Raw genomic sequence first — 22091 nt, 5'->3', positions numbered from 1 at the left:
TAGGACAGAGTAGAACTGCCCCATAGGGTTTCCAATGAGTGGCTGGTGGATTCGAACTGCCGATCTTTTGGTTAGCAGCGAAGCTCTTAACCACTGCGCCACCTGTTAAGAGGGTGATAAAAGGCTCACCCTTTGGAGTTAGACCCAGTTCATATTCCAGAACTTCCACTGATGAGCCATGAGATTTTCAACTTTTCTAAGCCAAACGTGCTTCCTCTGGGAGTAATAATATTACCAAAGGGTGATTGTAAGGATACAATATAGTAAATGCATGTAAACAGCTTGGTAGACTGCTGATAAATACTAAGCACTCACCTATAGCTGTTATTTCCGTTATTCTCTGAACTTTTCTTTTTAATTGTAAGAGTAAAGAGAATAATATTTTGTCTTAAATTCATTTAACAATTGCTAGGTGACTACTATGTGCTGCTCACTCTTGGGGAAACAAAAACAGTTGAAAATATATAGTTTACAGCTTAAATAACAATAATAAAATAGTAGCAAACACTTACTTGGACTTAATGCTTGGCATTCTTTTCTTAATTTTTTACAAAAACTCAATTTTTGTAAGTACGCTATGAGGTACTTACTTTTTTTTTTTTTTTTTTTTTTTACGATTTCGGGAAATCAAGATAGGTATTGCATTAAATCTATAGATTGCCTTAGGTAATATTGACACCTTAACATTAAGTTTTCCAGTCCATGAATATAGAATGTTCTTCCATTTGTTTAGATCTTTAATTTCTTTCAGCAGTGTTTTATACTTTTCGGTGTATAAGTTCTTCACTTCGCTAGTTAAATTTATTCCTAGGTATTTTATTCTTTTAGATTTTCTGGTAAATGGAATTGTTATCTTAATTTTCTTTTTAGATTATTCATTGCTGGTGTATATGTAAGGAGCCCTGACGGCGCAGTGGTTAAGTGTTCAACTGCTAACCAAAAAGTTGGCGATTTGAATCTTCCAGCCACTGCTTGGAAACCCTATAGGGCAGTTCTACTCTGTCCCATAGGGTTGCTATGAGTCAGAATTGACATGATGGCAGTGTTTTTTTTGGGGGGTGGGGGTGTATAAACCCAGCTGATTTTTGTGTTTTGACCTTCTATCTTGACACTTTTGTAAATTCATTATTAGCTCTAGTAGCTTGCTTGTAGATTCTTTGAGGTCATCTATCTACCATATTTTTAAGTAAATAACACCTGCATTCTGTTTGTTTGCCAACCATGCCCCCCACCCCCCGACGCAAGGTATTTCCATAAGTGCATTGTGCTAACTTAAAAAAATTTTAATTTTTAAAATTTAAAAAAATGTTTAAAAATTATAGCATGGTTATGAAAATACCTTGCAGAGGGGGGCAGAACTTGAATGGCAAACAAGTGTAGAATGCACATGTTATTTGTGTAAAAACATGGTATAGGATTATGTCATCTGTGAAAAGGGATAATTTTACTTCTTCTTTCCTAGTTTGTATACCTTTCATTTCTTTTTCTTACCTAATTCCTTTGGCTAGAACTTCCCGTAGAGTATTGAATAGCACTGGTGAGAGTGAGCATCCTTGCGGTGAATTGAGTCCTTTTATGTGGCCTTTTGCCTTGGTTCTTTGGAAAAACAGCTTGAGAGATTTTCCCCCTAAGCCCTGAGGGTTACCTTTGCCCTGGTTTTCTACCTCAGAGGGTCTGTTAGTTTTGCTAGGTTGATTGACATTTTCTGGGTAAGCTGTAAACAACTTGATATGATACTTCTTGTCTGGTCCTAGGCTGTAGCTTTTTTAAAAAAAAATTTTTTTCTTGTACTTTGGATGAAGGTTTACAGAGAAAACTAGTTTCTCATTAAACAGTTAATACACATATTGTTTTGGGACATTGGTTGCCAACCCCACAACATGTCCACACTCTCCCCTTCTCAACCTTGGGTTCTCCGTTACCAGCTTTTCTGTCCCCTCCTGCCTTCTCGCCTTGCTCCTAGGCTGATGTGCGATTTAGTCTTGTTTTGTTTTATGGGCCTATCTAATCTTTGTCTGAAGGGTGTATCTCAGGAGTGACTTCATTACTGAGCTGTAAGGGTGCCCGGGGGCCGTACACTCAGGGTTTCTCCAGTCTCTGTCAGACTAGTAAATCTGATCTTTTTTTTTTTTTTGTAAGTTAGAATTTTGTTCTACATTTTTCTCCAGCTCTGTTACGGACCCTCTGTTGTGATCCCTGTCAGAGCAGTTGGTGGTGGTAGCCGGGCACCATCTAGTTATGCTGGACTCAGTCTGGTGGAGGCCGTGGTTGTTGTGGTCCATTAGTCCTTTGGACTAATCTTTCCCTTGTATCTTTGGTTTTCTTCATTCTCCCTTGCTCTAGACGGGGTAAGACCAGTGGAGTATCTTCCATAGCTGCTCACAAGTTTTTAAGACCCCAGATGCTACTCACCAAAGTAGAACGTAGAACATTTTCTTTATAAACTGTGTTATGCCAGTTGAGCTCGTTTTTCCCTGAGACCATGGTCCCCACAGCCCTCAGCCCAGTGATTTGGTCCCTCAGGGAGTTTGGATGTGTCTATGGAACTTCCATGAGCTTCACTTAGACAAGTTGTGCTGGCTTCCCTAGTATTGTGTACTGTCTTACCCTTCACCAAAGTTACTGCTTATATGTTGTCTAGACAAAAGTTAGTGTTTCTCCCTCCTACCCCTCCCCTCCCTCATAAACATCAAAAATGGTTTCTTTTTGTGTGTAAACCTTTTCATGAGTTTTTATAGTAGTGGTCTCACACAGTATTTGTCCTTTTGTGATTGACTTATTTCACTCTGCATAATGCCCTGCAGATTAATCCATGTTGTGAGAGTCTTCATAGATTCATCATTGTTCATCACTGTGTAATACTCCATTGTGTGTATATACCATAGTTTGTTTATCCATTCATCTGTTGATGGGCATCTAGGTTGTTTCTATCTTTTTGCTACTATGAACAATGCTACAGTGAACATGGGTGTGCGTATGTCTATTCATGTGATGACTTTTTTTTTCTCTAGGATATATTCCTAGGAGTGGGATTGCTGGATCATATGGTATTTCTTTATTTAAAAAAATTTTTTTTTATTGTACTTTCGATGAAGGTTTACAGAACAAATAGTTTCTCATTTAACAGTCAATACACATGTTGTTTTATGACATTGGTTAACAACCCCATGACAAGTCAACACTCCCCTTTCTTGACCTTGGAGGACCTTTTTTTTTTTTGGTGAAAATATACGTAGCCAGAGTTACACCATTTCAAAAGTTTCTACATGTCCAATTCAGTGACAATGATTACATTCTTCCAGTTGTGCTGCTATTCTTACTATCCTTTTCCAAATTATTCCATCACCATTATCTTCAAACCCACTGCCCCCTAGGCTTCCCATCAAACCTTTTGAGTTGCTGTTGTCAATTTGATCTCATATAGATAATTTTTTTTATTTTTTGGTACCTTAGATGAAGATTTACAGAACAAATAGTTTCTCATTAAACAGTTAGTAAACATGTTGCCCTGTGACAATGGTTAACAACCCCACGACATGTCAACACTGTCCCTTCTCAACCTTGAGTTCCCTATCGCCAGCTTTCTTGTTCCCTCCTGCCTACTAGTCCTTGTCCCTGGACTGCTGTGCCTCATTAGTCCCATTTTGTTTTATGAGGCTGTCCAGTCCCCGCCTGAATGGTGAACCTCGGGAGTGACTTCACCACTGAGCTAAAAGGGTGTTTGGAGGCCATACTCTTGGGGTTTCTACAGTCTATCTGGCCAGTAAATCTGGTCTTTTTTTGTGAATTAAAACTTTGTTCTACATCTGTCTCCACCTCTGTCCAGGAAACTTTGTTGTGATCCTGGTCAGAGCAGTCAGTGGTGGTAGCCGGACACCATCTAGCTGTACTGGACTCGGTCTGGTGGAGGCCATGGTAGCTGTGGTCCATCAGTCCTTTGGACTGATCTTTTCCTTGTATCCTGTTCTCTTCATTTTCCCTTGCTCGCAAAGGGGTGAGACAAGTGGAGTATCTTAGATGGCTGCTCACAGGCTTTTAAGACCCCAGACGCTACTCACCAAGGTAGAATGTAGAACATTGTCTTTATAAGCTATGTCATGCCAATTGAGCTAGATGTTCCCCGAGACCATGGTCCCCACAGCCCTCTGCCCAGCAGTTCAGTCCCTCATGGAGTCTGGATGTGTCTGTGGAGCTTTCATGACCTCTCCTTATACAAGTGTGCTGGCTTCCCCAGTATTGTGTACTGTCTTACCCTTCACCAAAGTTACCGCTTATATGTTGTCTAAGACACAAGTTAGTGTTTTTCCCTCCTACGCCTCCCCACCCTTGTAACCATCAAAGATTGTTTCTTTTTGTGTGTAATCTTTTTCATGAGTTTTTATAGTAGTGGTCTCATACAGTATTTGTTGTTTTGTTGTGATTGCCTTATTTCACTCTGCATAATGCCGTCCATATTCATCCATGTTGTGAGATGCTTCACAGATTGATTATTGTTCTTTATCATTGTGTAATACTCCATTGTGTGTATATACCATAGTTTGTTCATTCATTCATCGATGATGGGCATCTAGGATGTTTCCATCTTTTTGCTACTGTGAACAATGCTGCAGTGAACATGGGTGTGCATATGTCTGTTCGTGTGATGGCTCTTATTTCTCTAGGATATATTCCTAAGAGTGAGATTGCTGGATCATATGGTATTTCTATTTCTAGCTTTGTAAGGAAGTGCCATATCGTTTTCCAAAATGGTTGTACAGTTTTGCATTCCCACCAGCAGTGCATAAGAGTTCCAGTTTCCTTGCAGCCATTCCAGTATTTGTTATTTTCTGAGTTTTTTTTTTTTTATTCGTGCCAGTAATGTCAAGATGAGATGGTATCTCATTGTGGTTTTGATTTGCAGTTCTCTAATGGCTAGTGATCGCAAGCATTACCTCATCTATTTGTTAGCCGCTTGAATGTCTTCTTTGGTGAAGTATCTGTTCATATCCTTTGCCCATTTTTAATTTTTTTTTTTTGTAAAGCAAACATAAAGTTTTATTCAGCATATATTCAAAAGGACAAAAGTGGTAAGCTGCCAGAGCTAGAATGTCTGCCCAAATCCAAGGAAATATCACAGAACAGACAAAAGTGGGAAAACGGACAAGCATGCTGCTAGAGCCATGTCTGCCTGAGTCCAACGAATATTACAGAATAGGTGAGAATGGGAAAACGGACAAGCATGCTGCCACAGCCATGTCTGCCCGAGTCCAAAGACCATTACAGAGTCATCAGTATACGTTAACATTACAAATGGGCAAAACCATTGAAAGCTTAGCCTTTTCAAATTGGCTAGAAACTGTGATCCTACATTTTGAATTGTCTTTCTTCACAATCATTGGTACAGGTTTCAGTAGAGAGAGTCAGGAGGGTCTTCATTGGTCCAACAAATTTCTGTTCACTAAATGCTAACAGAAAAAGATAAGAGTGGCAAGTCTTTTGTGTTGTGTTTGATCGGCTTTATGTGAAAGTTTCCCTAAAAGATATTTTCCAAGATTATCTTAGCTTGTCTTTATACCTCAGGGCCCAGCTGATGTGTCCTTGTGAGTCCTTGTGAATAGTTGTGAGCTCACTCCAGCTGGGTCACGTTCTGTATGCTCAAGGAGAGGGAATAAATGATTCTAATATTATTTCCTAAATCATTCCCTCCTTTTGATCAGTGATTGGAGATAACACATCGATGATCAATACCTGGACTTAGTCAAGCTCCTAGATGGCGGCCATTGCAGGCTCTTTAAACTCAGAGTCCTACCTTTGCCCATTTTTGAATTGGATTATTTGTCTTTTTGTTGTAGAGGTGTTAGATTTTCCTGTAGATTTTAGAGATTAGAACTTTGTCAGATTTATCATAGCCAAAAAATTTTTTCTAGTCTGTAGGTTCTCTTTTTACTCTTTTGGTGAAGTTTTTTGATGAGCATAAATGTTTAATTTTTAGAAGTTCCCAGTTATCTAACGTGTCTTCTGGTGTTTGTGTATAGTTAGTTATGATTTGGATCCTGTTACTGCTGTGTATTAGGGCATCTAACATTGACTCTATTTTTTCTTCTTTGTCTTTATAGTTTTTTATTTTATATTTAGGTCTTTGATCCATTTTGAATAGTTTTTGTGTATGGTGTGAGATATGGGTCCTGTTTTAATTTTTTGTAGATGAACATCTAGTTTTGCCAGCGCCATTTGTTAAAAAGACTGTCAGTTCCCTATTTGATGCACTTTGGGCCTTTGTTGAAGATCAGGTGACTGTAGTTGGATGGATTTACATCTGGGTTCTCAATTCTGTTCCATTGGTCACTGTGTCTGTTGTTGTACCAGGACCAGGTTGTTTTGACTACTGCAGCTATAATAGTAGGTTCTGAGATCAGGTAGTACGAGTCCTCCTACTTTCTTCTTCTTCTTCATTAGTGCTTTACTTATCCGGGGCCTCTTCCCTTTCCATATAAAATTAATGATTAATTTTTCCATCTGTTTAAAGAATGCTGTTGGTATTTGGATCGGGATTGCATTGTATTTGTAGATTGCTTTGGGTAGAAGTGACATTTTCACAATGTTGAGTCTGCGTATCCATAATCATGGTATGTTTTTCCATTTATGTAGATCTCTTGTGGTCTCTTGCAGTACTGTTTTGTATAGGTCTTTATTATCCCTGGTTAGATATATTTGTTAAGTATTTTTTAAGGGGTTATTATAAATGGTATTGTTTTTACGATTTCCTTTTTGTAGTTCTCTTTATGGCACATAGGAATCCAACTGATTTTTGTATGTTTATCTTGTATCCTGCTACTCTGCTGAATCTTTCTTTTGGGTTCTCTATGTATAGTGTCATATCCTCTGCAAAAAGGGACAGTTTTACTTTTTCCTTACCAATTTGGATGCCCTTTATTTCTTTTTCTTTCCTTATTGCTCTAGCTAGGACTTCCAGCACAATGTTAAATAGGAGTGATGATAAAGGGCATCCTTGTCTTGTTCCGGTTCTCAAGGGGAGTGTTTTCAGCCTCTCTCTGTTAAGAATGATGTTGGCTGTTGGTTTTGTATAGATGCCCTTTATTGAAGAATTTCCCTTCTATACTTATTTTATTGGGAGTTTTTATCAGAAAAGGGTGTTAGACTTTGTCAAATGCCTTTTCTGTGTTGATTGAGATGATCATGTGATTTGATTCTTTTATTTGGTGGATTATGTTGATTGATTTTATAATGTTGAACCTTCCTTGCATACCTGGTATGAATCCCACTTGGTTGTGGTGTATTATTTTTTTTTTTGATATGATGCTGAATTCTATTGGCTAGAATTTGTTGAGAATTTTTCATCTGTATTCATGAGAGGTATTGGTCTGTAATTTTCTTTTGTTGTGGTATCTTTACCTGGTTTTGGTATCAGGGTTATGCTGGCTTCATAGAATGAATTCAGAAGTATCCCTTCCATTTCTGTGTTCTTAAATAGTTTGAGTAGCACTTGTGTAAGCTCATCTCTGAATGTTTTGTAGAATTCTCCAGTGCAGCCATCTGGGCCAGGGCTTTTTTTTTTGTTGGGAGTTTTTTTTTTTTTTTCCTTTTCAATCTCTTGTTATGGGTGTGTTCAGATTTTCAACTTCAGTTTGTTTTATTTTTGGGTGGTTAATGTGTTTCTAGAACTTTGTCCATTTTCTATAGGTTTTCAAATTTGTTGGAGTATAGTTTTTCATAGTATTCTGTTATGATCCTTTTTATTTTAGTTGGATCTGTTGTAATGTCCCCCATTTCATTTCTTATCTGGGTTATTTGCATCCTCTCCCATTTATTTGTCCAGTGGTTTGTTGATTCTGTTGATCCTTTCAAAGAGCTTACTTTTGGTTTTATTGATTCTATTGTTTTTTGATTCTCTATTTCACTTATTTCTGCTTTGATCTTTATTATTTCCTTTCTTCTGGTGGCTGTTAGCTTCTCCTGCTGTTCTCTTTCTGTTTCTTTGAGTTGTGTAGTTAATGTTTTGGTTTTGTCCCTTTCTTTGTTTTGATGTGTGCATCTATTACTATAAATTGTCCTATGAGGACTGCCTTTGCTGTGTCCCAAAGGTTTTGGTGTGATGTGTTTTCATTTTCATTTGATTCTAGGAATTTTTTGATAAGCAGGGTATTATTCAGTTTCCATGTATTTGATTTTTTTTTCCCTTGTTCTTCCTGTTATTAATTTCTACTTTGATGGTGCTATGATCAGAGGGTTGGAACCTTAGAATTTTACAAGGTGTTAGCTCTCTCAGTTCCCCCAATTATGCGATGTTTTTGATGGTGTGCATTTTTGGGATACACTGTTAGGCAGACAAATTCATATTTTGCTTACTGCTCAGTCTCAGTCCTTATGATATCTTTTGTTCAGGCCAGACCCTAGTTTCAAATCTTTGACAGCTCTCAGACAAATCTGAAAACACTAATCAATCTGTCCCCCTTCTCCCAGGGGAAGTCTTTTGTCTTTGATTATCACCCCCAGCCCCACTCTGTGAGGACTCCCAATTCCTGCCAGACCAAGATTCAGTCTTTAGCAGCTCTAAAACCAGTTAGAAAGCACACACTGGTTAAACCATCTTCAGGTGGGTATAGCCCTCAGTTCTTGGTTACCGCTTCATCCCCCACTCTGTTAGTGCTCAGTTTCTAGTTAGACCACAGTTTCAGTATTTCAGGCTGTCTCCAGACCAGTCAGAATATGCACTCTGAAGTGTCTGCCAGCAAGATCTGCTTACTTATTTCATAGCTAGAGGTTGGGACTCTTCCCAGTGCACAGGAGAGCTGCATGTTGGCTGGAGGTGCGCTTATAGTTGTAGCTCCTTTGCAGCCATCTTCCCGTTAGAGAGGAGGGAAGGTGGGGGCATCCTGAATTGTTCTGCATGGAAATCTAACCTGTTTATTTTGGGACCAGACATCAGAGCCTTTCCCATTGCATAGGAGAGCCATGCATTGGCTGGGGGTGCAGTGTGGCTGAGGCTCCCCTTCAACCATCCATGTGCTGCTCTGGGAAGAGTAGGGGGTGGACTAGTGGATGAAGCACTTTTTCAACCTAAAGAGATTTTTCCCTTTCTTGATACAGTTTGCAGCTCCTTTGCTGTGTTCTTTTGCGCACCATTTTAGAGTTCTCATAGGACCGATTAAAGACTTCTAGTTATTTTTCTTGATGTTTGTGTGGCAAGTGTCAGGATCTTAGACTTGGTCACACTGCCATCTTCCTAGAATCCTCTCAAAGATAGTTTTTTATAGCTGATGTGTTTAAGTTAACATTGGATTTGGTTATGTCCTCTATGTGTTCTTTTATTTAGCAGTCCTTCCACCATCCCTTCTCTTTTTTCTTGTCATTAATATCCTGGAGAAATCTTATCATTTGTTCTGTTGACAGTCCCACACTCTAAATTTGCTTGATTACTTCCTTAAAGTGTTTAACTTCTTTCTCTATTTCCCCTGTTTGCTAGTAGATCTAGAGGCTTGATTAGATTCAGTTTCAGTTTTCTTTTTTCCTTAAGCCAAGAATTACCTATAGGTGGTGGTAAGAACTTCCTATTGCATTATATGAGGAGGCATGTAATGTCTGGTTGTCCCACTTTTAGTGATGCTAATATTGATCAGAGGATTCGGATGGTGTCAACCTGATATATTTACTGTAACCTTCGTAATCTTCCTTTCCTTTTATGATTTTTTAACATCCATTGATGATCATTGCCTAGATCCATTATTTCACTGGAGATTGCAGAATGGTGATTCTCTAATAACATCATTTTTTGTTTCTTGCATTTTTAGCTGAAGTTCTAAAAATTAAAAAAGAAAAGAACTTTCATGAATTGTTTGATTAGCCTGAAATACAGTTAAGTTAGTACAAGAAGAGCAGATTAAATGTTCAGTTTCCTTCCTTATTCTTTATCAATTTTCAGAATAATGAGTTGGATTTAGCAATCTCTGGTGGTGACCAAGGAGATTACTTTTTGTGGCATTATTAACTCATGTATTTTTATATATTTCATGTGTTTTAATCCATGGAAGTCATTATTGTTTTTGATTCTCAAAAATGTGTCAGGTTGGCTCTTGTTTCTTTTGAAATGTCACTTTTATTCTTTGAATAAATGATATTTGAACCTTAGTTTATCTAACTTCAGTGCTCAAGTTCTTCCACCTATTACTGTTGTGCCTTCTTGAAGAAAGCCCTAAGGAATGGATGGGACTTAAACAGCACAGTTGAGGGATGTATTTGTTGGGATTTGGGTTTGATGAAGTGATGTATATTCCTTGAGTGAAAATAGGTTCAGGAGCAGGAAGTCAAAGGGTAGCTGTGACACCACGGGCCTTGTGGTGCAGGGAACAAACACAGGAAACTAGGCCAGAGATACAGCATAAAGGGCCTTGCCAGCTAGGTTGAGGGATTTGGTTTTTAATACTCAGGTCATGGACTGAAAGTTTATGTGACATGTTATATCTCACGTGAAATTGATAGAAACTTATTCTCTAGAGTGAACCCTCTTGAATGCCATTTTCATTGAACTTTGCAAAGAAAAACTCAGCTGAATAAGTTAATACTTTCTAAAATAAAGTCAGGAGTGAAATCACCAGTTGAGTCGTTATTAGCTAAATTTCTCAGGGCCCTATAATCCTTAAACCTACAGTTCTTTCAGGTGTGATACACTTATCTTGAATTTGAATCAGTATGGTATGTATTCATATATATGTAATTAATGTAGCAATGACCAAACATATATTTAAATAATTTGTTTCTGGTGCCTTACTCTTGTTTTTTTTTTTTTTAAATATCATATTATTTAATTGTTCTGTTAGATTTTTGCTATATTGAAGTATTGGTGGGCTTTTTCATATCTTAGTGTAAAATTTGGCTAATCTGTTTTTGCTAAGTTCTACTTACTGAATTCTAGGGCCCTGTGGTTATGAATGTGCTTCAGTTTCATAATGCCTCCTGCTATGGCAGACATTCTTGACATCTGGGCAGTGGATTCACAGATAGCATCTGATGGCTCCGTACCTGTGGATTTCCTTTTGCCCACTGGGATCTATATCCAGTTGGAGGTACCTCGGGAAGCTACCATTTCTCATATTAAGCAGGTATGTAAATAGATGGGATTTCTATAAACTTGATTTATTGTGTCATTTAGGGGAAAATGTGATTCTATTATAAAAAATGTTATTAATGTAAATCATATGGTAAATTTGAGGAAAGTAATTACAGGTAATTACATTATAAAGATCTTGATATATGCTTTGTCTTTTATGGGCATATATAACATACTCATTCTCATTTCAACTTTAATTTGTTTTTAACCCATATGTGAGAGTTGACTTAAGAAAAATTGACTTACATTAGCTAATTTGAAATGGTTTTTCAGGTGATTAAAAGGAATTTAACTTTGTCAAAACTTTTTTTGAGTTAAAAATCTTTGTAATTATTGTCTTTGAGTTTGTTACAGATTTTTTTTCATCATATATTTTTTGCTTGGTGTCTCTTCTCCTTTCTTAGACCTCCTTCCCCTTCCCTTTCATTGTGACTCTGGTGGAAGAGTTTTCTGCTGTTCACTAGATTTTTCCCTTCAGTAATAAATGATATGCCTTCATTTGGAAGCAAATTCTTTTACAAAATAAGTCTTGCCTGTTACGTTGAATTGCTTTTTCATATGAATTGATGAGTGCCATTGATTTGTGGAGACTACACAATACAAATGAAATTAGATTTTGAAACTTTCTATTTAATGCTTTTCAAATAGCTGAACCTTTTGTGAAAATCAGGGGTCATGCTATTTTTAAGAAAAAGTATTTAAGACAAACCTTTTTGAAGCTCTTGACTTTGGACAAGTTTCTTAACTCTTTTGCAAGCTTCTTCGTCTGGGAGACATGAAAATTTTAAAACTACATGATCCTTGAAGAGGGGGAAAAAAGAGAGAGAGACAGAGAATTATCTGTCTTAGGTGCCCCATAGGTGTTCGGTGCCTGTTTTCATAGTTGCTAGTGACAAGTATAAGAAGCCCTGGTGGTGCAGTCGTTGAGCGCTTGGCTGCTAATCAAAAAGTCGGCGGTTTGAACTACCAGCCCACTCTTCAGGAGAAAGATGTGGCAGTCTGCTTCAGTAAAGATTATGGCCTGGAAACCCTATGGGGCAGTTCTACTCTGCTCTATAGGGCACTGTCATCGCAGTTGACTCAATGACAACAGGTTTGACTTTTGGGAGTGACAGGTGCAGATGTCTCTGGCTTGCCTGAGACTGGATTAACCATTGATACCTTCCTGTTTGTTTTATGTAACTGAATTTTAGGATTGACTAAGCTTTTTTACCACAGGTCTGTTATTTCCAATGTTTGGCTCTTATCAAAATGTGTAATCTCATTTTGTATTTGTATGGTGGCTTTGTTTTACCATCCAGAGGACACAGGAAGAGGTAATGAGAGGTTGACTGTACTCATCGCAAAGTGCAGCGTTAGTAAAAGCACTCCTGATGAATAGAAAAGAATGCAGGGCAAAAATAATGTAAATTTTGTGTGGGAGTGATGATAAATTAAAATTCTGTTCTTATTAGAAGTTATTTTTATGTTTACAGAGATGTTAAATATGGAAGTCCTCATTGATTCTTACTCTTCATAGATAATTCACTTTTACTAGTTTTGTTTATTAAAAATGCATTTGGGGTTTAATATACCATTACATTACTTTACAAAAATGTGTTCATAACATACATATTCTCTTGCAACTTGCTACTAAAAACAAATAAAGCTTTTATAGTTTTTCATGTCAGAATGTACTGCTACTTTATTTTCTCAGTTCTATATGTAATTCATTTAATCAATCACTTATTGCTAGACATTTGATTTGTCTAGTTTTTTGTCTTTGCAAACAGTTCTGCAGTGAGCATCAGTCTTAGTTATCTAGTGCTGCTGTGACAGAAATACCACAAATGAGTGGCTTTAACAAACAAATTTATTTTTTCACAGTTTAGGGGGCTAAAAGTCCAAATTCAGGATGTCAGCTCTAGGGGAAAGCTTTGTGTGTTTTTTTCTCTCTCTGTTGGCTGTAGGGGAAGGTCCTTGTTCTTTGGTTCCCTGGTGGTCTTCATGTGGTGTAGCATCTGTCTTCCCTCATGTCTGTTTGCTCACTTGCTTCTTTAATCTCTTTGATATCTCAGAAGAGATTGACTTAAGACACACCCTACACTAATACTGTCTCACTAACATAACAAAGAAAAGCCATTCCCAAATGGGATTATAGGCACAGGTGTAGGGGTTAGGATTTACAACATATATTTTTTGGGGACACAATTCAGTCTGTAACAGCATTCTTGAAAATACATTTTTGTACACTTAAGCAAGTGTTTCCATTCCACAAAATGTCATACCATTTTTTCCTGCAGATGTTATGGAAGCAAGTTCACAATTACCCAATGTTTAACCTCCTTATGGAAATTGACTCCTATATGTTTGCATGTGTGAATCAAACTGCTGTATATGAGGAGCTTGAAGATGAAACCAGAAGACTATGTGATGTCAGACCTTTTCTTCCAGTTCTCAAATTAGTGACAAGAAGTTGTGACCCAGGGGATAAATTAGACTCAAAAATTGGAGTCCTTATAGGAAAAGGTAATTTAAAAACTTCTTAGTATGAATAATATGAATTATTAGTATGTCTTGTCATATGTTTAAACATGTAATAAGTATGTTCTATAACATTGCTTCTTAAAAGTGTGGTCCATAGACCAATGCTGGTCTATAGATTGTTATCTGTCTGAGATAAGTTAAGTATAGAAATTGAAAGTGATTGTTTAGAAACTGCTATAGCAATGTGACATTGAGACAACATAGAAAGCCTTATGTTTTGCATGTCTTTTTCTCTTCCAGTGATTTATTTTTATTTTACAAAAATATCAGTCTTTGATAGATTGGAAAGAAAAAACTGTTCCTTTAGATCAGATAGTTTGAGAATTCCTTTTCTCAGAGACTCATCCCTAGTTGTTAATTTACTGCCCCTAAAGTATGAACATAATTTATACACAGCTCTCTGTGCCAACCAAGACTTTAAGCTGATTGGTATGATCCCATAAATAACCCATATTATTGACAAATTTTACTCCTTAAGTAAAATTGTGTTTAAGTAAAAGTTGTTTTTATATAGTCACAGGATACATTATGTCCACATTATTCATTGTGAATTAATTCTAGGGAAAAATCGTGAGTAATGAAACTGAACATGGAGGCGTCTGTCTTGCTGTAGGAATCTTAGAAGTCCTAGGTTCTGTCCTGCATTAGACAAGACACCAATTGAGTTAGGAACTATAAGGAGTTACTGAGGAGGAGACTTTGAAGTTTAAATACAAAGCCAAAGAATCCAGTGGAAGTTTTTGGATCTAGATTGGCTTCCTGTATTGAACAAATTCACAAGCTAACAGGATAGTATAGTACTATCCCCTTTAAGATGTTATTCTTTGATTTTGACCTATAGTAATTCTTGCTAATTAATGATTATACTATGGAACTAAACTCTTTCTTCTGGGTACGTAAGCATAGAACTTTGTTGGTTTACTAAGTAATACCCTAGTACTGAAAAATGTTTGGTAACTTAAGAGGGAGGCTAGTCTATTTTTGGCAATATTAATTTTTCCCCATTAAACAACTTTGTAATTATATATCATACACATTTTTGCTTATTATTATTGGCCTCAGTAGAAAGAATTCCTTTCTGTTTTCTAGGGCTACAAATATTTTTATAGATTTTTAATTATCCATTAAAAAATTATTTTGTTTATTATACTTTTTTTATCCACCCATTCAAAAAAAAATTCTTTTGTTTACATGTCCATAGGAATTAAAGAATATAGAACAGTAGAAAGAATTTTAAAAATCACTCATTGTCTTATCACTCAGGACAAGAGTATCTACTGATAATATTTTGATGTATTTCTTTCCAAACGGTTTTTTCTGTGGATGGAAATACATTAAAAAAAAAACCCCATTGCTGTCGAGTCTATTCTGACACATAACGACCCTATAGGACAGAGTAGAACTGCCCCATGGGTTTGCGAAGGTTGTAATCTTTAGAGAAGCAGACTGCCACAACTTTGTCCAGCAGAGCAGCTGGTGGGTTTGACAGCTGGTGGGTTCAAACCACTGACATTTTGGTTAGCAGCTGAGTGACTAACCACTGTGCCACCAGAGCTGCTTGATACATTCACTACCATTATTTCCACCAAGGCTTGCCAGATTTAGCAAGTAAACATACAGGAGATCCAAATATTACATGGAACATACTTAAGCTAAAAAATTATTCATTGTTTATCTAAAATTCAAATTGAACTGGGCATTTTGTTTTTTAATATGATAACCCTACCTCTACCCTCACACAGTGCAAGAGTCTAGTGTACATTAGAAATTGATTTCTGTTTCTATAAAGAGAGTGCCATAATTCATGCAGTATCAGAAGGCTTACTGCATACAGGTTTTGTTTTTTGTTTTTTAATGCAGTATGCTCTGAAATTTGACTGTGGAAGTTGTAAGGAACATTTTATTGCATTAAATCAAACAAGTTAAAAGCTCTTAACTGTTTTTTAATTGTACTTTAGTGGTTAAGAGCTACGGCTGCTAACCAAAAGGCTGGCAGTTCAAATTCACCAGCCACTCCTTGGAAACCCTATGGGGCAGCTCTACTCTACTCTATCCTGTAGGGTCTGTATGAGTCGGAATTGACTTGAGGACAATGAGTTTTTAGTTTAGATCTTAAGCATGTATAGAACAGCTGGCATTATGATTATACACACAATTTTAAGTGTTAACATTCATTTAGGAAGTTAGACTGAGTCTATTTCAGTATTTTAGAATGAATTTTCACTTTAAATACCTAACAAGTCATTTTTTGCAATTGCTGATTTGTACAGGATGACTACGACCAGGGCTTGGTGAGGTCATACCTCTTGGGAAAACAGTAAACAATTACCTCAGTTTAACTTCAGGAACAAGTTTGCTGCCTCCTCCTTTCTCAAGAAAACAATAGAATCTTTACAGAAATAACTTCCCTGACCGGGCTAAAAATATCTTTTCCTGAAAGATGTTTTACCCTGATCATTTTATTTTTTATGTTTATTTCAAATACTTATTTTCAGAGCCTCTGTTCAGGTTCTGATTATTTTCTGTAGTGAAGTTAATGCCACCATGCATTAATTTCTCCAAACACAAAGTAGTAGAGTCTTGATCAGAGGATCTTTTTAGCATCCTGAAAAAAGTATTTGAAAACTCCCTTATTTCCACTGACCTACCTGATGCTTAGCATATCTTAAAGTGAATGAAATATATAGTCTGCAGGATTTTAACAATGTCTTCAGCATGAGGAAATTGTTCACTTACTACTTTTTTAATATCAGAAATTATATTTGACTATAAAGTATGCAACAGTCAACTACAGCCATTGGTATGGATTACACTTCAACATAAAGAAAACCAAAATCCTCACAACTAGGCCAATAAGCAACATCATGATAAACAGAGAAAATATCAAAATTATCAAGAATTTCATTTCACTTGGCTCCATAATCAGTGCCTGTGGAAGCAGTAGTCGAGAAATCAAATGACGTATTGCATTGGGCAAATCCGCTCCAAAAAACCTCTTCAAAGTGTTAAAAAGCAAAGATATCACTTTGAGGACTAAGGTGTGCCTGACCCAAGCCATGGTATTTTCAGTTGCCTCATATGCATGCAAAAGCTGGAGAGTGAATATAGAAGACCAAAGAAGAATTGATAACCTTTGAATTATGGTGTTGGCAGAGAATGTTGAATATATCATGGACTGCCAGAAGAATGAACAAATCTGTCTTGGAAGAAGTACAGCCAGAATGCACTCCTTAGAAGGGAGGATGGTGAGACTTCGTCTCACTTACTTTGGACACGTTATCAGGAGGAACCAGTCCCTGGAGAAGGACATGATGCTTGGTAAAGGAGAGGGTCAGTGAAGAGGAAGACCCTTAATGAAATGGATTGACACAATGGCTGCAACAATGGGCTTATCATGGCAATGATTGTGAGGATGGCCCAGGACCAGGCAGTATTTCGTTCTGTTGTACATAGGGTCGCTGTGAGTCGAAACCAAATTGACGGCACCTAACAACATCATTTTTTTTTTTTTTTTTTCACCAGAAGGCATGTAGGAAATTAAGTTTAAAATTAATTAGCCTAAGTTCTTCTTATTTTGAGCAGAATTTCTATTTTTAAGAGATCTTTGCAGTGTTTCCCAAACTCAGGCTGCACCAGTTTCTTAAAAAGCAGATTCTCAGAGATTTGGATTCAGTCACTCTGGGGTGAATTAAAGAAATCTGTTTATTTTAGGTGATTCTGACAGATCTTTTAACAGTGTCCCTTATTTATAATACATTGAAAAAATGACCAAAATCATAGTGATTGCAGTTCAGTAGTATGTGTTGAATGCTTATACATGGGACTGTAGCTGTAAACTTGAGTGATGTGGTCTTTGTCTGTTTGGAGCTCACAGTTCAGTGGGAAATATGGGTCAGTATCTTAGACTGAGTTGTCTAGAGAAGCAAAACCAGTGAAGTGTACGTTGTTGTTGTTAGTTGCCAGTGAGTTGCTTCCAAATCATAGTGACCCTGTGTACAACAGAACAAAACACTGCCTGGTCTTGTGGCATCTTCACAATCTTTGTTATACTGCAGCCCATTGTTGCAGCGACTGTGTCAATCCATCTCATTGAGGGTCTTCCTCTTTTGTGCTGACCCTCTACTTTACCAAGCATGATGTCCTTCCCCAGGGACTGATCCCTCCTGACAACATGACCAAAGTATGTGAGACATAGTCTCACCATCCTTGCTTCAGAAGAGCATTCTGGTTGTACTTTCTCAAGACAGATTTGTTCGTTTTTTTGGCAGTCCATAGTATATTCAATATTCTTCTCCAACACCACAATTCAAAGACATCAATTCTTCATCAGTCTTCCTTGTTCATCGTCCAGCTTTCACATGCATAGGAGGCGATTGAAAACACCATGGCTTGGGTCAGGCGCATCTTAGTCTTCAAGGTGATATCTTTGCTTTTCCACACTTTAAAGAGGTCTTTTGCAGCACATTTACCCGGTGCAGTGCATCTTTTGATTTCTTGACCACTGCTTCCATGGATGTTGATTGTGGATTCAAGTAAAATGAAATCCTTGACAACTTCAGTCTTTTTCCCGTTTATCATGATGTTGCTTATTGGTCCAGTTGTGAGGATTTTTGTTTTCTTTATGTTGAGGTGTAATCCATACTGAAGGCTATGGTCTTTGATCTTCATCAGTAAGTGCTTCAAGTCCTCTTCACTTTCAGCTAGCAAGGTTGTCTCATCTGCATATCGCAGGTTGTTAATGAGTCTTCCTCCAGTCCTGATGTCCTGTTCTTCATATAGTCCAGCTTCTCGAATTATTTGCTCAGCATACAGATTAAATAGGTATGGTGAAAGAATACAACCCTGACATACACCTTCCCTGACTTTAAACCACGCAGTAGCCCTTGTTCTGTTTGAACAACTGCCTCTTGATCCTCATGAGCAAAATTAAGTGTTCTGGAATTCTTAACATTCTTCCCAATGTTATCCATAGTTTGTTATGATCCACACAGTTAAATGCCTTCGCATAGTCAGTAAAACACAGGTAAACATCTTTCTGGTATTCTCTGCTTTCAGCCAGGATCCATCTGACATCAGCAGTATCCTTGGTTCCGTGTCCTCTTCTGAATTGGCTTGAGTTTCTGTTAGTTCCCTGTCGATGTAGTGCTGCAACTGCTTTTGAATGATCTTCAGCAAAATTTTACTTGTGTGTGATATTAATGATATTGTTCAATAATTTCCACATTTGGTAGTATCACCTTTCTTGGGAATAGGCATAAATATAGATCTCTTCCAGTCGGTTGGCCAGGTAGCTGTCTTCCAAATTTCTTGGCATAGACAAGTGAGCACCTCCAGCACTGCATCCTTCGGTTGAAACATCTTAGTTTGTATTCCGTCAGTTCCTGGAGCCTTGTTTTTCACTAGTGCCTTTAGTGCAGCTTGGACTTCTTCCTTCAGTACCATTGGTTCCTGCTTATATGGTACCTCCAGAAATGGCTGAACGTCGACCAGTTCTTTTTGGTGTAGTGACTATGTGTATCCCTTCCATCTTCTTTTGATGCTTCCTGAGTCGTTTAATATTTTGCCCATAGAATCCTTCATTATTGCAGCTCAAGGCTTGAATTTTTTCTTCAGTTCTTTCAGCTTGAGAAGTGCCGAGCGTGTTCTTCCCTTTTGGTTTTCCATCTCCAGGTCTTTGCACATGTCCGTATAATACTTTGAAGTGTGTGTGTGTGTGTGTGTGTGTGTCCGTATAATACTTTGAAGTGTGTGTGTGTGTGTGTGTGTGTATTATCTCAAGGAAATGCATCACATGATTATAGAGGCTGGCAAGTCCCAAGTCCGTGGGTCACGCGTCAGGCGTCAGGCTGGAGGCTTCTTCTGACTCACATAGCTGCAGAGACCTGACTACTACCAAGAAAGAAGACCTGGGTGCGTGGTGCATCCTTTGGACCTGGGGTCCCTACACTGAGAGCCTACTAGCCCCAGGGGAAGACAGATGCCAAGACACATGTAGATCTGCAAGGGATGCCAGGGTCACAGATGTCTAAAGGAGACAAGGACCTTCCCCTGGAGCCAACAGAGAGAAAGCCTTCCTCTAGAGCTCGCACTCTGAATTCAGACTTCTAGCCTCCTAAACTGTGAGAGAATAAATTTCTGTTTGTTAAAGCCATCACTTTTGGTATTTCTGTTATAGCAGCAATAGAGAACTACGACAGTGAATAAACAGACAGGTATAATGAGCATGTGAACTGCTGCAATAAGTCAAGGAGGGTCACCTGAATCACCTGCATGAGTCAGGGACACCCTCTTAAAGTACACACAGCTAAACTGAGCCTTGAGTGCTTATTAGGAGTGTGGCAGGTGAAGGGGGTTGGAGAACGGAAAGCAGAAGGGAAGGGTATGTGTATATGATGGCTTATTCTGGAAATAAACATGATTCATTGTGGTTGGTTTAAGGGGACAGCTAGGACAAGCAGCAAGACAAGAGAGGCAACTAAGCCAGGAGCATACAGAGCTCCAGTCCATACAAAGTAGAGACTTGCTCCTAAGAGCACTTGGGAGCCATTGAAGGGTTTTCAAATAGAGAAGCAATATGATCAGATTTACATTTTATAAATATGGATTGGAGGAGTTAAGACTAGTAGTAGAGAAATCAGTGAAAGACTGATACAGTAATCCAAGGGAAGATGATGATGGCCAGGATTAGGTTAATGGCTGCAGTAACTGAGAGAAGTGGGTAGTTGAGAGACATTTAGGAGACATGATTTGTAGTAGATGAAGGGAAGTAAGGAGTTTGATGTTAGATGTATATATTCTTGGGTGCTCGTTAATTCATTGTTTTAGATTTCCAGAATTATTTACTAGAATAATCATAAGTTTATGAAAAAGTTGTTATATATAGTTGTCATTATGATATAAGTGGTTCAAAATTAAGTATAACCAAAAAAACCATTGCTGTCGAGTTGATTCCAACTCATAGTGACCCTATAGCAGAGTAGAACTGCCCTCATAGGGTTTCCAAGGAGCAGCTGGTGGGTTTGAACTGCCGACCCTTTTGGTTAGCAGCCAAGCTCTTAACCACTGCGCCACCAGGGCTTCAGCAACCCTATAGGACAGAGTAGAACCGCCTTAAGGGTTTCCAAAACTGTAATCTTTGCAGAAGCAGACTGCCACATCGTTCTCCTTCGGAGCGGCTGGTGAGTTCAAACTGCTGACCTTTTGTTTAGCAGCTGAACACTTAATCACTGTGCCACCAGGTCTCCTTCAAAATTAAGTATATCAGAAAAAAATTTGTATATTTTTGATTAATTCATATAGTACACTACTAATAGTGTCAAAATACAACAATGAACTAAAAGTTGTTTTTTTTTTTTTTAATTGTCCTTCAGGTGAAGGTTTACAGAGCAAATTAGTTTCTCATTAAACAGTTAACACACATACCGTTTTATGACATTGGTTTCTAACCCCGCGATGTGTCAATACTCTCCTCTTCTCAACCTTGGGTTCCTCATTTCCATTTATCCAGCTTTCCTGTCTCTTGCTTCTCGTCCTTGCTCCTGGGCTGGTGTGCCCATTTAGTTTCCTATACATGGTTGAGCTATGCGTATTATTGTTTGTTTTATGGGCCTGGCTAATCTTTGACTGAAGGGTGAACCTCAGGTGTGACTTCAGTACTGACCTGTAAGGATGTCCGGGGCCCAACCTCTCAGGGTTTCTCTAGTCTCTGTGAGACCAGTAAGTTTGGTCTTTTTTTTTTTTTTTGAGTTTGAGTTTTGTTCTTCATTTTTCTGTAGCTTGGTCTGGGACCCTCTGTTGTGATCCCTGTCAAAGCAGTCAGTGGTGGTAGCTGGGCAACATCTAGTTGTACTGGTCTCAGTCTGGTGGAGGCTGTGGTAGTTGTGTTCTGTTAGTCCTTTGGACTAATCTTTCCCTTGTGTCTTTGGTTTTCTTCATTCTCCCTTGCTCCAGGTGGGTGGGACCATCGTAGATGGCCACTCACAGCTTTTGAGACCCCAGACCCTACTCACCAAAGTAAGATGTAGAACATTTTCCTTATAAACTATGTTATGCAAATTGAGCTAGATATCCCCTGAGACCATGATCCCCAGCCCTCAGCCCAGTAATTCGATACCTGTGGGAGTTTGGATGTGTCTGAATCGTCTATGACTTTGCCTTGGTCAGGTTTTGCTGGCTTCCCCAGTATTGTGTACTGTCTTACCCTTTGAACTGAAAGTTTTAAGTTACTTAATTGGTTTCTTCTAATATGTTATTTGAAATTTTCACATTCTTAACCTTTTCCAGAGATTTTAAACTTGATTTACTTGGTTTGTAAAGAAAAAATTGTGGATCATTTCTTTGTGGTTTTTAAGGTGTGTACTGTGAATTTTAATGATTTTTTAAAATAAAACTAGTAACCAAACTACATTTCTTTCAGAGATTTCAAGTTTTTAATTCTATAAAAACCTAACTATATGTTTAT

The 22091-nt window shown here is 37.9% G+C and overlaps 1 protein-coding gene across 3 annotated transcripts in view; it reads left to right on the top strand.

Annotated features, from left to right (window-relative positions):
* PIK3CB (phosphatidylinositol-4,5-bisphosphate 3-kinase catalytic subunit beta) overlaps positions 1–22091 on the top strand; it is a 172440-nt gene that overhangs the window by 41557 nt on the left and 108792 nt on the right. For all 3 annotated transcript variants that reach the window (XM_023736020.1, XM_023736019.1, XM_023736021.1), the window contains 2 exons: positions 10910–11096; positions 13387–13612. In XM_023736020.1, coding sequence (XP_023591788.1) covers positions 10926–11096; positions 13387–13612 — 397 coding nt within the window. In that variant the 5' untranslated portion in view covers positions 10910–10925. The remainder of the gene's footprint in view (positions 1–10909; positions 11097–13386; positions 13613–22091) is intronic.

Source organism: Trichechus manatus, unplaced genomic scaffold, assembly GCF_000243295.1.
Source record: "Trichechus manatus latirostris isolate Lorelei unplaced genomic scaffold, TriManLat1.0 scaffold00084, whole genome shotgun sequence".
Taxonomy (NCBI): Eukaryota; Metazoa; Chordata; class Mammalia; order Sirenia; family Trichechidae; genus Trichechus; species Trichechus manatus.
This window is presented reverse-complemented; position numbering and strand designations above follow the sequence as displayed.